The sequence below is a fragment of the Ornithodoros turicata genome, chromosome 2 (assembly GCF_037126465.1).
Source record: "Ornithodoros turicata isolate Travis chromosome 2, ASM3712646v1, whole genome shotgun sequence".
Lineage (NCBI taxonomy): Eukaryota > Metazoa > Arthropoda > Arachnida > Ixodida > Argasidae > Ornithodoros > Ornithodoros turicata.
The window spans coordinates 94,197,494-94,213,118 of NC_088202.1; the positions used below are offsets into that span (position 1 = coordinate 94,197,494).

The 15,625-nt window shown below is 45.8% G+C and overlaps 1 protein-coding gene across 1 annotated transcript in view; it reads left to right on the top strand.

Annotated features, from left to right (window-relative positions):
* Positions 1 to 265: 265 nt before the first annotated feature.
* LOC135385811 (hemicentin-2-like) overlaps positions 266 to 15,625 on the top strand; it is a 384,675-nt gene continuing 369,315 nt past the window's right edge. The window contains exon 1 of the mRNA XM_064615341.1: positions 266 to 409. Coding sequence (XP_064471411.1) covers positions 274 to 409 — 136 coding nt within the window. The 5' untranslated portion in view covers positions 266 to 273. The remainder of the gene's footprint in view (positions 410 to 15,625) is intronic.

Genomic DNA, 15,625 nt, shown 5'->3' on the forward strand with positions numbered 1-15,625 from the left:
ACACCGGATCGGACACAACAAATCGGAGATAGGGGCGTCTGTCCTCTCGCGGTATACCAATTCTAACAGATACAATTCTATCTGGAGTCCGCTGCTATAATGTTTCCTCTTCTTTGAGCTCGAAAAGTTGTACGACACTCGGTGGATCGAGATACCACAGGTTTCCCACTTCAGGATCACTTCGATATGCCGCGTCTTCCGCTAGCGGCCGCGCCGATCTCGCGCGTGCTTTGGATCAATGTGCAGTTGAGGAACCCACCGCCAGACGGCCCTATGTCTCCCCGGCTAAGCTCCAGCCACTCACTCTGTGTCCTGCCAGGATACACTGCACGCCTGGATAATATGCCGTCGAGTGGGATACTCCTGTTGCTGCTGCTCTTCGTAGAAATTGCCTCCTCATCCTCCCCAGGTAAGAAGGCGCTCGGATAACACACGACTGCATTGTTTGGGCGTCTCTTTGCTCTTCATTTCAATGACAAACGACCGGTATGCTGATGGTAATTGCAGCGCGTGCTTGTGCGAAACTTGGTATGTCGCGCCCAGGAATAGTCGGAGTTGCTGGGTGGGAAAGTTAGTTAGAACAACTTGCTGCTTACAGAAAAGAAAAAAAAATAAAGAAAGAAAACACAACAACAACATTAGTAAAAAGAAAAGGAAATGTGCGCGCTGTTAGAGAGTAACAAGTTGCGCGACATATGCTTCAAGTAACGGGAAAGTTACATTTAGTTTTAACAAACCAAAAGAGTTTATGACTTCACAGCTGGATGTGTTCAACTACGCTGATTGAGCAATGGATGACGATTTTACGTCTTAGGTACCGTGATGTCATATGCAAAGTGCAGGTCAACTTTGTCATCGTTATCAGCTCTATAACAGTCTGTATGGATCTGTTCGTCATGAAGTGTCACGAAGTATCTTGAGCGATTACAAAAAAATAACGTGCTGACAGTTATCGTCGACCATGTGAGCATCAACCTTTTACGTTATGGAGCCTACATATTTTGTATATTTATTGACCAACGAAATATACGGCGCATAAATCTCGACCGACAAAAACGTATTAGCAGTATTTTAATACTCTATTTGCGCCTTTCCATCCACACTGGTTACTGCAATTTGCTTACCAAGCATACGGACAACGCAGGATGTCCCACGAATGGAGCATCACTTCAATGTATTAAGCGCTTATTTTCATCGACACACGTGTGTTTCGTCTTATCAAAAAATTATAGCTGGTGTCGTGTTCCGAAGTAAGCAATCTCATTTCATCCGGGACACCTCTGTAATGCACGATAAAAATTAACCGGCCCATAAATAAATGCATAGAGCTTCCCAACGCTCCAAGTCTCGTCTATCTCGCGAACGCCCATAGAAGGCGAATGTTTTGAGCACAAGGCGAACTTTACTGTCGTGCGAAGCGCAATTAACCACAGCATAGATGACCGTGGTGGGCACGATGGGTCTCCTTTATGGTCTTGCACTTTTGATGGGCGCGACGCCCGTTACAGACCCGTTTCTTTCTTGTTTTTTTTTTTTTTTGTTTAAATCACAGGGACTTTTTTTTTATTGCGTTAGTTTGATGACCGTTCTCCATCAATGAATTCAAGTATTGCTGTTGAAAACGACAAAAAGAAAAAAACATAAAGATGTCTTCTGTGCCTCGTTAAAGTTAATGCAAAGCAACGTCGTATTACAAGTGACTCTTTTTTTTTTTTCGTTTCTTTTTTCTTTTCAAGCAGGCGACACGAACAAGTGACTGTGAGAGAAAAATTAAGCGCTGCACTGCGTCAAGAGTCATGCAGAAAGGTTGTGCTATAGACTTGTTTCGGCGAGACCGAAGAAATCGCCCAGTTAAAGACGTGGACTCCATGGTAGCCATATCTTGAGTGCTGTGGTTGTAATAAGGATGACTAAGTCATGCGCCTTCGTTTAATCTAATTTTGCTTTGCTCTGTGGTGGTTTGGACTATGCTATGCTCTCTTTGAGATCAAGTCATCAGGTAAAATTGCAATAGACTAGGTTGTGTGAATCATTGGCATGTAGATTGGTTTGGACTTCGGATTGTGGCGATGGGGAATGAAAGTTAAGGTTTTTGAGGAGAGCATAAGTTGGGTTCACTTCGGTTTTCTTGCCTGCTGCCCGCAGTGCGTAAATCGCTACCGACATGCGACGTCGGCAACAAAATTCCTAGATAGGTTCCCTACTTTATCACAATCCCATAGAATAGAATAGTAATAGAAAGAAAACAATGGAAACGTAGGTCGCACTGGTGCGACCAGCCGTTCCAGGACGCTTGACATGTGAAAGCACTGAATGATTTAAAGTATGATTTCAGCACGTATGTCCTTGAGGTAGTTCGTCAGTGCACACAGCGCAGGTTGCTGGTGCTGCCCTGGCCAGCTCCCCAGTACCTTCTCCCATAGTCCCATAGTCCCATCAGCAGCATGGCCGAGTGGGTAATAGCACCCACCCGCTGGTGGTAGCAAGGCCGTGCTGAAGACTGGGAGGCGGTGGGTTCGAAGTCTACCACCGGCTGGGCTCTGTGAGGTTTTCCCTGGGATTTTCGGCAGACCTTTCAGACGACTGTCGGCACAGTTCCACCTGGAGTCGGCACAAGACGCACATCAACCCCCCCCCCCGGCCCCCCCTTCCTTCCTGTTGTCCCCTCTCCATCTGTCCACGTGTGTACGCCGTTGATGGTGACAGTTACTTCGAGGGGCTAACACGGAATAAAAAAAAAGCATAGTCGCTGTACTCTACTGCTGGTGGCGGCCAATGCAGATGGCTGAACCACAATTTCTGCATGCACCTCAACTTATCGAACCAAGGTGTTATTTTCTGATTCCCGTTTTCATTTGAAACAATGCCCAAACGAGTTCCAGTTCATCAGGTTATATTTTGGCACGTCGATTAACATTTGGCGGTCCCAAGCACGGTCGGAAAACGTGCTTGACCTGGTCGATAGGTTTTGCATAATGCGTTGCGGCAATTTACGATGCAATGCACCTGTGAACGTTAAATTGTACAGATAAACAAACATTAAAAGATACACATCCTTATACGCTTACATACCGGGCTTCCATAAAGGTACATTCCTACTAAGAGATGCACGCATATTCGATTTTCTATTTCATTTCGCTTCCGATGATAAATATGTAATCTAACTGGTACATTACGCTGGCATTGACTCGCGTTGTATTAATGTCCCGCTGCCTGCACCGCGTGAATGCAGATTTCCTCTGAAACGAATTTCGCGCATTGTCACGACAAATGCGGTTTCGAAACGTACATATTTAAAGAACTGAACAAGGCACGCGAACGGACACAACGCAGCCATCTCCGTGTCGTCCGTCCGTGTGGGTCGTTGCGTTCTTTAAATATGCACGTATGTAGCCGACACGCTTTTATATAAAAGAGCGCGTCGACTATCGTCTTATCCAGGGATGGATAACGGACGTATTTTCGTTGCTGTTTCCATTTTCGTTAATGCTAATTTTCGTTTCCGTTACGTTTCCGTTACTGTTTCCGGTAACTGAACGGCTGTTACAGAGCTGGGGGGGGGGGGGGGGGACAGCCCGTCTGGCTTTGTCAGCACCCTGTTTTGCCCAGTGCTGCTTCGGTGTCACGAGTACACACTACACAAATAATTTTACGTCGTTGGGATGCGCACATCTTGCTAGATTTCGTAAAGAAATGTAGGAACATGTCTTCAGTCTTCATTCAGTCTTCTCTCTTTAGTCACTCTGAGTCCAGCAACCCAAGATGGGCGTAACCTTCATCCAATGTCGCATTCATAAGCGGACGCTCTCATCAGTAGTAAGCAATACTGCAATAGCCACAGTGAAATGAAGAAAGTAAAAAAATAAACAATAAAAATCATATGCTGTCATCGCATGCTATGGTGGAATAGAATGCATGGAGTCCATGTTATGTAAATATCATGTCTTGATGTCATGTAGGTAGGTAATGTCACGAGTGGGTAAGCGAGTGATGCACCCTCGATATCCAATATTGCGCTTTGTTTCCATGCTGTCGTGTAGTATTTAGAGCATTGCAGGGAATGGAGTCATCAAAATACAAAAAGAAAATGAAAAGTCACTGAAATGTCATCGCGCAACAGTAATAGCCATTACCCGAATTCAATACCGGACGATAATTTTCGTTTCTGTTTCCGTTTCCGGTAATGGAGGACAGTGGTATGCGTTTACGTTATCGTTACCATCTCCAATTTCGGTAATGTAACGTTTCTGTTCCCGTTACCATTACCGTTACCCCTTCCCTGGTCTTATCCTCTCAACACAACATTATATTTTATCCTCCCCACTCCGTCCTGTGCCATGGAACGAGAGAAGTTGGATACACGAGAGGGGGCATACAGGGTTTTAAAGTATGCCGCTACCACGAGCCGTTAAGCTACCGCGTTTTCCGCACCCAATCAGCTGATAAGATTCTGATTCGCGCCCGCAGTCAAACAAAACAAACAACTTTATTTTGAGATGATGAATGGGGAATGCCCGCTGTCATCAGAGCTTTAGTGTATCGTACGCTATCGCCTTTGCGTACGCAGGACTAGCGTGGTGGTCCTACGCACTGCGCGAAGCTCTCTTTATGTTTTGCGCGTGCGCAGGACCACCAACGCTATTCGTTACGTACGCAAGGGCGATAACGTACGATGCACGAAAACTCGCTATTGGTTCCGGTAGGTTCGGTAACTTGACGGTGACGTCACCAACGGTATACAGAAACTCGCTAATGAATCACGAATGTTTTGTAGATTGCTGGGAGCGCAACGCGGGCGATGCAACCAAGATTCTACATAATGCGTTCGCTATGGTTGAGAATGTACTTTCCACTTATCAAAGACAGTCTTACCTAGAATAGTGCCCACACCTACACACGCGAGAATGTTTGTAGGATGAGTCTATTGGCGACGACGTTACATTGCCAGTTGGCACCCATATTTCTGCATATGTCTTCCACATTTTGTTTTGGGTTGGAAGTGCGAGGTCTTAGGTACGCACTTCCGCGTAAGACATGTTGACTCACCCAGATGCTGCCACTACGGTGCTCTAGACGATCTGGAGGACATTCTTCTTCATTGTCCACATCAACAATCTTCCCGAACCGCACTCTCAGAGTCTTTTAGTCAACTGGACTCTCGTACATTCTCTCTATTAAAATTGCTTTGTCCCTGGCCGAATCCAGCCCACCAACGCTCTGCGCTCAAATCTTTTTGACCTTTTTAGACACAATAGGACTTCTATCCTTATTGTGAAGGAGCTCATTATTTCACACCCCACATCACCACCAGCAGTGGGGTAGAATATCGCCCCTGACGGTCGAACTCACCATTCATCATCTTAACATAAAGTTGTTTTTGTTATTCACGCGTGCACTTATAGTCAGTTAGTATGGCAAGCTGCCTCCAAGCTGTTCTTGCACCACTAAACAAGAAATCATCATCATCATCATCAAGCTGCCTCCAACACCCTAGTTACTATGTTACTTAGTTGTTCCGTTCTATATACTCCGGCGCTTAACTGAGTCTTCGAGAACCATTGAATCGAAAGTTAGCAGCGAAGCTGTTGAGTCAAGGATATGCATCTCTCTCTCGCTCTCTCTCTTTTTGTTTCATTTTTGTTTGCGGTAAGTTACACCCGGTATCCGCAGGGTATCACACACGTGACATGAAAAACGGTTAGGAGCAATCCGCAGCTTCGACATGTAAGCAGGCCACGAAGCTTCGCAAATTAACAGCAATCATATCAGTTGTTGACGTGGTGTACTTTCTGAAAAAAAAAAATATTTTGCGGCTTGGGACATATCTCTAGAGAAGTGAAAAGCATGCATAAAGATATTCATCAAGGCTGCCGCCCACTCGGATGATGTCTTGTGGGCACAGAAAGATTGGATTCGCGATTCTGTGCGAGGGACCTCGTTTGGAATGCATAGAATATTAAACGTCACATGTGCCTTCCATTGTCTTTTGCGCGCCTCTGATTCCTAAGGAAATGATAAGACAGTGGGCATCCGAAAAAAGAAAGAGAAGCGTTTCGCTCCAGAGCTGGGAATCAAAATTGGAATACAGTCAACCCTCGATGTATGAACACCCCCGGTTTCTTGAAAAATTGTTCATAAATCAAGGGATTCATCAATAGAAAATTCCGTTAGGTGAGTACTATCGAGCAGTATTTGAGAGTTGAAATTGCGTTTATAATGCAACATATAGTTCGCACAATAGCTGACATGGACGGGGACCACGTCACTAGTATCCTCTGAAGTCCTTCTGACCTGCGGCCACCTTATTCATAAATTGAGGTCAGGAACACTTGGTCCCCCTAATGCGTCCCTGGAAAACCCGTTTGTTGTCCGGATTTTCAGGGTTTAAACACCGAGGGTGCAATACCTGGAAAAAGTTTCGTCCGTTCCACCGCCATTCGTAAGACCATGGAATATTCCCTTTAAAGGTTTCTGTTGACCTCGGAACGATCCGTTCGTAAATTGAGAGGAAAAACGCTGGGCAACTCCTAGTTCGTTCCCAGAAATTCCATTCATTATTCGGACATCGAGGTGCATAAAACGAGGGAAAAACTCATGTAAAACGTTCGGTTCCTCGCGCTCCTGTTCATAAAACGAGGGAATTCATAAATCGAAGGTTCATAAATCGAGGGTTGACTGTACGTTGAATTACTTGGGAGATCATGACGCGAACATGACGCGAGCATGGTGAGCAGTATCTGCAATCCACTTCTCGGTGCATCTCGGAAAAACGGCTGCACCCGGCTGCCTCCCTTTCTGCTTTCACCCTTTCTGTCTGCAGATCGGGCGCTGTTGTGCGACGAGCGGTTTCCGTTCGAGAACTCCTTAAATCTGAATGCCATATAACAAACGTGGGGGCGAATGATCTGGAACATTCTTATCAAACCACGTGCAAAAGGAAGAACTACGATTCCGTTCTTGCGTCTGCTTTTACTGGCGGTGTGTCATTGCCTTGGCGACGACGTGCTTATTCTTCGGACGATATCAGTCATATCAGCGCACTCCTTCAAATTGTGTCTCCCGACTGCTGCCACGATGATGGCAGTGCGAGAGAGTTTCTAGAACAGTGACGTCAGTTACACGGGGTGGTATGGGAAACGGAAGCGTCGTTGTCTCACAGATAAGAAGACGCCAGACTGTCCTCTTAATGCCTGCAGGTGAATTGAGTCTCTGATGAAACACTGGCTGATACCTGTTTGATTGGGGTGTGTGTGTGTGGGGGGGGGGGGAGGGTTATGAAGATTTATTAAAGAAAAAGGAAAGGTCAGCCAGACAGGTGTCTGCTTGCTATTCAAAAAAAGAGAAGCACGGCAGTACGTTACCACAGTGGTGGTATTGTTTATTAATATTATTACAGTGATGGTTTTATTATTCCAGTTAAGTGTGGCGTCGCAATTTGTCTCTTTGGGGTGTACGACGACAGTAAGTTGGTTAAGTAGTTCATAAATAATTTAGAATAAAATATAAATATTTCGAACGTGCGCGGGAAGGCAGAGAAAATTTACTTTCGCTACTACTCTTATTACCAATGAATATAATATGTGGTTTTGAATACAGCCCGCTACCAAATTTTTCTGCGTGAAAGGAACGTTGGAAGCTTCGCCGCTCCGTCGCTTCGAAATGTATGTTAGGCTTAACAGATGAAGGCTTTACATATAATACCCCCTTTTTCCTTCTTTCTCCAGCTAGGTGCGTTTTCCGTGCAATCTGCTACTACGAACGTTAATGATCAGTCCATTATCCTAATTTAGAATTCGTTACGTCACAGATGTGAGTGATGGCAAAAAAAAAAGAGAGAAAATATAGCAAAGACAACAGCGGGCTTAAATCACCGTAAGTCTGCACAGTATAAATAGAAGAGATAATGGCTCCGAAATGAGTCACTGCACGGGGCTGGAGCTGATCTGAGCGCATATTCTCTTAAGGATATCCAACCCTTTAGTTCTCAGCTTACCCTGATGCATTATGTTTCTGAATGAGTCATATTCTAATGCCACGGTAGATGATGACGATATGATGGAAAACGTTGACCTGATCAATTTTCTCGTGCTCGTATATTTCGTCGTCATCATATTTTTCTTTTTTGTAGTGCTCGTTGAAAGCGAGAGCGAAAATTCGTCTTAATATCGCCTAATGCCACTAATGCTATGGTATGTATGCTGTAGCGAAATAGCGTTCATACGCAAACAATTCAAAAATAAAGCAAAACTTAAGGCTGTGGGGCACTGCATATTGAAGTACGTAATGCAAGTACGTAATATGCAGTTTGTAGTCATGAGTTAGACAGTCGAGCAATAGTTTCATGGAAACGACATTTGAAATGGCCACAGTCTATCTGTACGTGTGAACCCGTGACGGACCTGCGAATTAAGGGCATTTCTCGTCGTCAACTACGCTCACTTCTTGCTAGCCTCGCCCAGTACAATTTCGAACATATGTCTTGAGCAGTCTCATGGTGGCGTGTCATTATGCTTGGCACGTCATACTTCCCTGCTCAATTTCAAGATTGCAACACGCGTCTCCGAACGTCTGGCCTCGTCCAGTGTCAGCGGCTATGCTCGTGGATGCGTATGGGAGTCACCAGAGCAGCGCTATTAACATTCCGTAACGTAACGTGCCATGAGCCCCCGGCACATACCCTTTTAAGTCGTCACCTTGCATATTTCTTCATCTTCAACATTAAAGCTGTATGTATTACCAATTACAAATACAAATTTCGGCCTGGGATGTCATCTTATTAAGATGCAACGGGGGTGTAATGGGCTGTTGGGCATGTTATACCAGCCACCAAATCATCAAAAAGTCTGCGACACGGAGTGATTCTGTCCGACGAGGGCCTTCCTTGTATCACATTAACAGAATTGAGCACGCTTAAACGACCACCGCGTTAGGAAGCAGTAGTGGGGTGACACGGGCGAGTAGAGCGGTGTAACGCATGCATGCATGCTTACGTTTTTGCTTGATTGCGTCGGCATCTAAACACCAGACACGTGCCTGTGGGTACTGGTTGTAGCCACGGCTCAGCTGCGTACACTGGGACAGGAGTGAAAATGCTGCGTCCCGGTAGCAACGAATTAGTGTACCCTGTTTTGTGTTCACCAGCATTGGTTCGTCTCCACGGCGTAATGGAAGCGTGGCAAGATTGGCTGTTTTTGTAATGGGCAACGATGAAGAGAATTATATATATACCGAGAGAATATACAGCATATGCACATATGAAGAGGATGCGTCAGTGACAGAGAAAAAGATCTGGAGAATATGTGGAAAAGGAAAACTAGCGATACTGCAGATGTGACGGGTCAGGTTGAAGACATGGGGTTGGATCATCTCTTGTGTGCCTTACTTGGTTTTCTCATACGGTGGATCACCTACGCTACCATCCGAGAGAAGGGGAATATCCTCCTGTTCATACTGATGCGCGCTTTATTTTTGCCAGTAAAGATTGTCTCCTGGTGTCTGGCATTACCACGAAATGGTCGCTCGTTGTTTAGCTCTACAGTTGGCGATCCGAACGTTTCACCAATTTTTACGTAACTTTCAACCAATCGAAATACGTACACGTATAAATTACGCAAAGCGTACAAGACGTGTGGAAAGTGGTCTCTAAGCAACACTGTTTGCTGCTGAATATGGACATAATTTTATAAGATACGGGAATACTTTTTATTACAACAAGAAGCGATGTATTCCAGGTGAAGTGGGCCACCTTATGGCCAGGTAGCAATCTTCTGGGCCGTTCTGTTAAATAATTTTGAATAATTATGTATTTTGAAAGGTACGAAGGGGCGATGAGCAAAAAAAAAAAAGAAAGTTGATTGAACATAATTCTGTACTGTGTATCGCGTTCACTATTCTTGCTGCAGATGATAGGTCAGGTCTCCTAATATGTAGTATGTTGTTTTTCGAAGCCCCAACGTCGCACACGTGTTCACGCGACAGCTGTGTAAAAATTGATTCCCCGCCAGATGCTTACACCGGAGAGGTGTAAGCATCTTATGAGCGAAGCCTTATGCCGAAGCGCCTTATGAAAGAAGGTGTGAAACGTATTGACATCCACCGCCGCATGAAAACACAGCATATCACTGCAGCAAGTATATACTTCGCTGGAGGCAACACAAATGCACTGGGCTCGCCATGACATGGTACCCCGCGCACTGCTGTAATCCCGGCGTCGGCTGTACTATCTGAGGTTTTCCCTGGGTTTCCCGGCAGGCCTTCCATATGGATGTCGGCACACTTCCTTATGAAGTCTGCCATGGACGCATACTCATCCCCCCGTCCCCCACTCCTTCCCGCTGTCCTCTCTCCACCCGTCCACGCCTGTACGCCGTTCATGGCCACAGTTGTTTCCCGGTGCTAACACGAAACAGAAAAAAAAAAGAGCTGTAAGGCCGAAACTATCGAAACCCCTTTTTTTTTGGAATCAGCAAGGTACAACGGCTTAACATTGATTAGGGGACAAACAGTGAAGAACGAAATATATTGTGATCTCTGTGTGACACTGAAGCCCTCCATTAGAACAAAACGTCGCGAACCGCTCGAAAGGGTTCTCGAAAGAGTTGCCCGCCCGCATACGTGACGTATCATTACACTTCAAGCATCCGTGATCTTCGATTTAACTGTCTTCCACATCCGCGATATGCGCCTGACGTGGCATCGTTGGACTAGCACATATTCGGCACTATCAAGGAGGGGCTCAGCGGCCGGAAGCTTCGTTCCGACGGAGACGTCAACGACGGCGCATGAATGGCTGCACACACGAACCAAATATTTATCTGCTGGAATACGGGAAAATGCAGGCAAAATTTTCCCCCTCCTCCACGCAGAGACAAAGTGCCGTAGAGTATAGCGCATGTCGTAAAACGCAGTCGACGCATGACCCTCCAATGAAGAGCGCATGCTTAGAAGGCAGCTACCCTCCGCTGCTCACGCTAATGTAACGCAAAATGTGCTCTTAAGTAGTGCTTGGAAGTGTCCTGATCGTCATTGTGTGTCACATAATTACTGGGGGTAACGCGTTATGAAATTTCGAAAGTTTGTTTTAATACATTCATTTTAAATACATAATACGATTAATCAGTGACGTGAATTACGTAGCCTTCCTTCTGAAGTTGAATGCGTGAGTTCCACCCCTAGTTTCGGAAGCCAGTAAACAAATGTCGACACGACAGTTCGCACAGCGGTGGCCATGGCACATCTGGCAAGACAGGTTGCCAGATGTGATAATTTTATATAAGAAAGTCATGTTGGTAACACCGGCGTTGATCGACGCCAATAAATTACACTGTCCTCTGTACGCCGTCTGCAAACATACTACTAAAGGTTTATTAGGAGCGTTACTGGAAGCGAGTTTTTGTGGTCTGGACCTAACGCAAATTCCTTCCACAGTTCGGCATTGTCTGAGTTTAGAGGAGCACTAAAGTGGTATCTATCATGGCCAAAAACTGCTGTCATCTTGTAAAGCAGTATGTGAAAAGCATTCCCACAAAATATTTGTCCAAAGTTGTTCCACCACGGTGCAATTAATTTGGAAAATCGCTGCCGCGGTGACAGGCGGGAGCGCTCCAACTGCAGACCACACCCTCTCTATTGTGACGTTGGTGGTAGAGAGCCCCTCATTCGTTCGTAGGAAAAACCGTCTGCTACGAACATTGCGAGCTGTTTCTTGTTGACTTCTATTCTTTATATGACTGATATCACGTTTTCTAAAAAAACAAAGCATATATGCGCCTGAGAAAATAAGATTACGATCACAAGAGTAATATATCCGTGGCTTCTGTGCAATCTCAGAATTCACAGTAGCAGAAAGCAAGCGATGGCGGCGGTATTGTGGCGCCACCTGTTAACCGCTGCACCAACCGCGCGGTGAAAGCGGTCGGACAGGCTGCACACTGTCGTGAAGCACCGGGTTTTCGCTGTACAAGCGCAGTTAATTTCGGGCTGCACCACTGATTCTTCCCGTGGTGTCTGTGGTCCCAAAAAATCGTGGTTGTGTCGTGGACAGCCTTCAAACCCTCCGTTTCGGACATCACGTAGTCTGAGAACGCATGGCGTCTCCGAAGCGGTAGCAGACGCTCCGGCCTGCGCGATGTTGCTCACCTCGATCATGTGATCCCAGGTCCAATGAGGAGCGTCCTTACCACTTGCGTCACATAGTGACGCGCGTGGTGGCGCTCATCACGTGCCTATCATGAAGGCGAAGGAGGGTGTTTCGCGCATGGGAGGTTCGGGGAGCTATTGCAGGCGTCCTAATTTCGCTACGGTTGCACTAATTGTGGGAAAACTGGGAAAACAGAAACAAAGTTGTGGCCTCTAGACTGCTTCTTTAAGGTTTGGCCACTTGAAATAAGCAACTGGGGACAGCACCACAGACATGTAAATTAATATGCAAATTATATCAAGCTACAAACATCAACGACACATCCACACAAGCCTCCAATGCCCAAAAACAATGATTTTTTTCATTGGTAAGACGTTTCACTCGTAAGACATTAGCTTGTAAATAAAACACAATTATTCAGCGCAGATGCCTTCGTTTACTCGCTCCACTTTATGCATTGAAATGCACCGTCTTCATCCCTTCACCGGACAAAAGCTACATATCGTGCCCACAATATGGGAAAGTACATTTATCACTGTCACAGAACATACGGACGCGCGGAAAGCAGGCAGCGTCGTCAGCCGCTCTTACTCTGCAGAGCACATCAAATGGATGCATGCCCAGTGGCTTCTCGTGTGTTCGAGTTATAACCTCTCTTTTCATATTTACGGGGTCGCTCAGCAAAGAGGGTGTGCTCTCCCACTGGTGAGCACCACTGCTTATTGTGGGACTTCCATTACCATGCTGCACGCAAAACCAAAGTGCACCTCTGGCATCAAAGCGATAAGAGCTTTCATTCTCGTCCGAGGGCATCAATCGCAATCCACGTCCGCTGTTCTTACCCTGCTGGGTCTGTAATCACACGCTTGCTCATTCCTGTTCCTCTGTGTTTTTCTCCTGTGTTTTCTTGTACGTATATTACGTGGTCGATAAAAACGCGGCTCTATAATTCCATTCTTTCCTCGGGGTCTCAAACATACGAGCACTAATGCTCGTACATATATATATATATATATATATGGAGTTGTCCCGACAAGATGTTGTGTGGAACGCTACTTTTTGTTTCTTACTTGGTTTGTGTGAGGCGTGGGGGTATTGGAATGGCGTAGACGCTGTTCTATGAAGGGTAAAGGAGCCCTCGCATGATTCTTCGGTGTCTAGAATATTCTAGCTGAAGATATGCGCACTCATAGACTTGCACATATGGAGCAAACGTGCCCGGTTTATCCAGTTGCGAATTTTAGCGACGACGCTCAAGCTCTTCGATTCTGGACAACTGCGATGTAGCACATCGACAGAACACCCTGCTCTCTAATATTCTCTTTATAATGATGAAAGATCATTTGCCAATGCAAGATCAATTGCCATCATGCTCTTTTTATAAATCTAAATGCTCGTCCACTCCTTGACCAGACTGAATTATCCGTCTTGCTCTCACCTGCAACACAGAAACAAAACGCTGCGAGAAGAAAATGCGCAGCGTTGAGCGATTTGACCTCCAGAAGTCAATGCGATATTTCGAAGCTGCCAACAGGATAAATATCGCAAGAAAGGAAAATAAATAAAGAAAGATCGGCGGCGCTTTGACAGATGTCGTCCTCACCGCACTTTACTTTCACGAGTGCGAGGCTGACTTCCAATATTACATGACACAGTGACGAACGTCACGCATTCGCCGTTGAACCGCAGTGGATGGGAAGTCATATAGTGACGATAAAGTATACTATGGTCACGCGTTTGCTTATCCTTAATGTCGTATTGTTCTTTGTTCCCAGTTGTGCTCGTATGTTCGATTATCGGTGTGATTTCTGCGCTTTTTACACTGCAGAGAAACTTTGCCTAGTCGCGTTATATCATCCCTCGTTCTAATGTTCCGCAAACCTTACGCATTCGCTAAAACATGCGCACGACATGTATCATTTGCTGTCGAATAATAATATAACGCGGGGCCTCCTTTTTAAAATGATTGTGTAAGTGCGGGTGTGCTTCGTAGGACAGGAAGCCGTCAATGAGGAAGTGTGCTGGTGACAATAATGCTCACTGATGGGTAGAAGAGGGAAGCCGATTTCTGAAGTATCAAAAGACGTAATCTATGTCCCGCCAGGGTGCATTCATTTAGTGTGCAGTGCTGTAAAGATACAAACACAAATTTCTTTCGAGTTTGTAGTTCCGGTAATTCTAGGACCTGGTACAATATCTAGGTACCGAGACACGAATGCAGGCACACTTGTGTGTCCACAAAATGGGCGAGCAAATAATACGGACAGCTTAGCAAAGAAATGAAGACCTCACTGAATGATCACAAACTAAAAGCGATTAAAAACAACCGAAGATTCTTTTCGTTGAGCAATTCGAACTGCTCTGGAATTGTATGGTAAACGTATAACTTCCCGACACGCGATGTATGCTTGTACGTACCATTACTCACTTCCAGTTCTTACGAACAGAATAAGCAAACAGAAAAAAAAAAAAAGCACCGCATTCACTACCGCGTTAGCACATTGCCACGTACAAATGAAAGATGCGAATATAGTGAAGACATTTCAGTATATTTTTAGTTCGCATACGACGTGGCATAGCTGTGCTCCACACTACATTTCTGTTATGTCCTGATTATCTGCTGTTGCGCATCGCTATCTACTTTAGCGTACGCTACAATCAGGTGATGCCGCGCGACCTTTCCCCCATGTCTGCCTAAAAAGGACCGAGCATTCAAGCCGGGTGTTCTTTCCTTGGTAAGCTGCTATGCACTGTGCGAGCGCTGTTCCTCGTACAAGCATGTACGGTACTGAATAAAGAAGTTCGTACTCGACAGTTTTGGCGACGTGTGTTATGGACTACCCGAGCGCATGGCAACTGCGAAGCCAGAGTTCAGCCCAGGAAGCAGCCTTGCCGGAGCAGTGTCACTGCCGTACGGAATATCGCCTTTGGACGTATCAATCCCGGAGGAATGGAGCAGCTACAAAGAACGGCTGTCCTTCTTCCAAGCCACGGGCGTAGCAGCACCAGAGAAGCAGCGCGCTATCTTCATGACGGTATGTGGCGACAACGCGTACGTTTTTCTGCGTTCACTTCTGCAACCCAAGCAAGTTTCGGAGGTGCCCTACAAGGAAAGTGTTGAAGTCCTTGATGCCAAAGCCATCCGAAATTGTTAGGTGTGTGTTTTTCATGCGCCGAACACAAAGGCAGGATGAGTCTATAGCGACGTACGCTGCCGAACTTAAGAAGCCCAGCGAGTTTTGTAATTACTCATTGCTGGAAGAAATGCTGCGTGACAGATTTGTAGCGGGCATACGCGAGGAAGCTATCCAGAGGCGTCTCTTTGAACACACGTACACACACATAAATGGGATGATGATGTGGTGTGTCATTCTCCGCCATTATGGCGGTGGCCGTCTCTTTGAAGAGACTAACTTAACGTTCAAAGAAGCGTATGACCTAGCGCTGGCAGCAGAAGCTTCTCGAAAAAGTGTAAGCCTCGGGGAA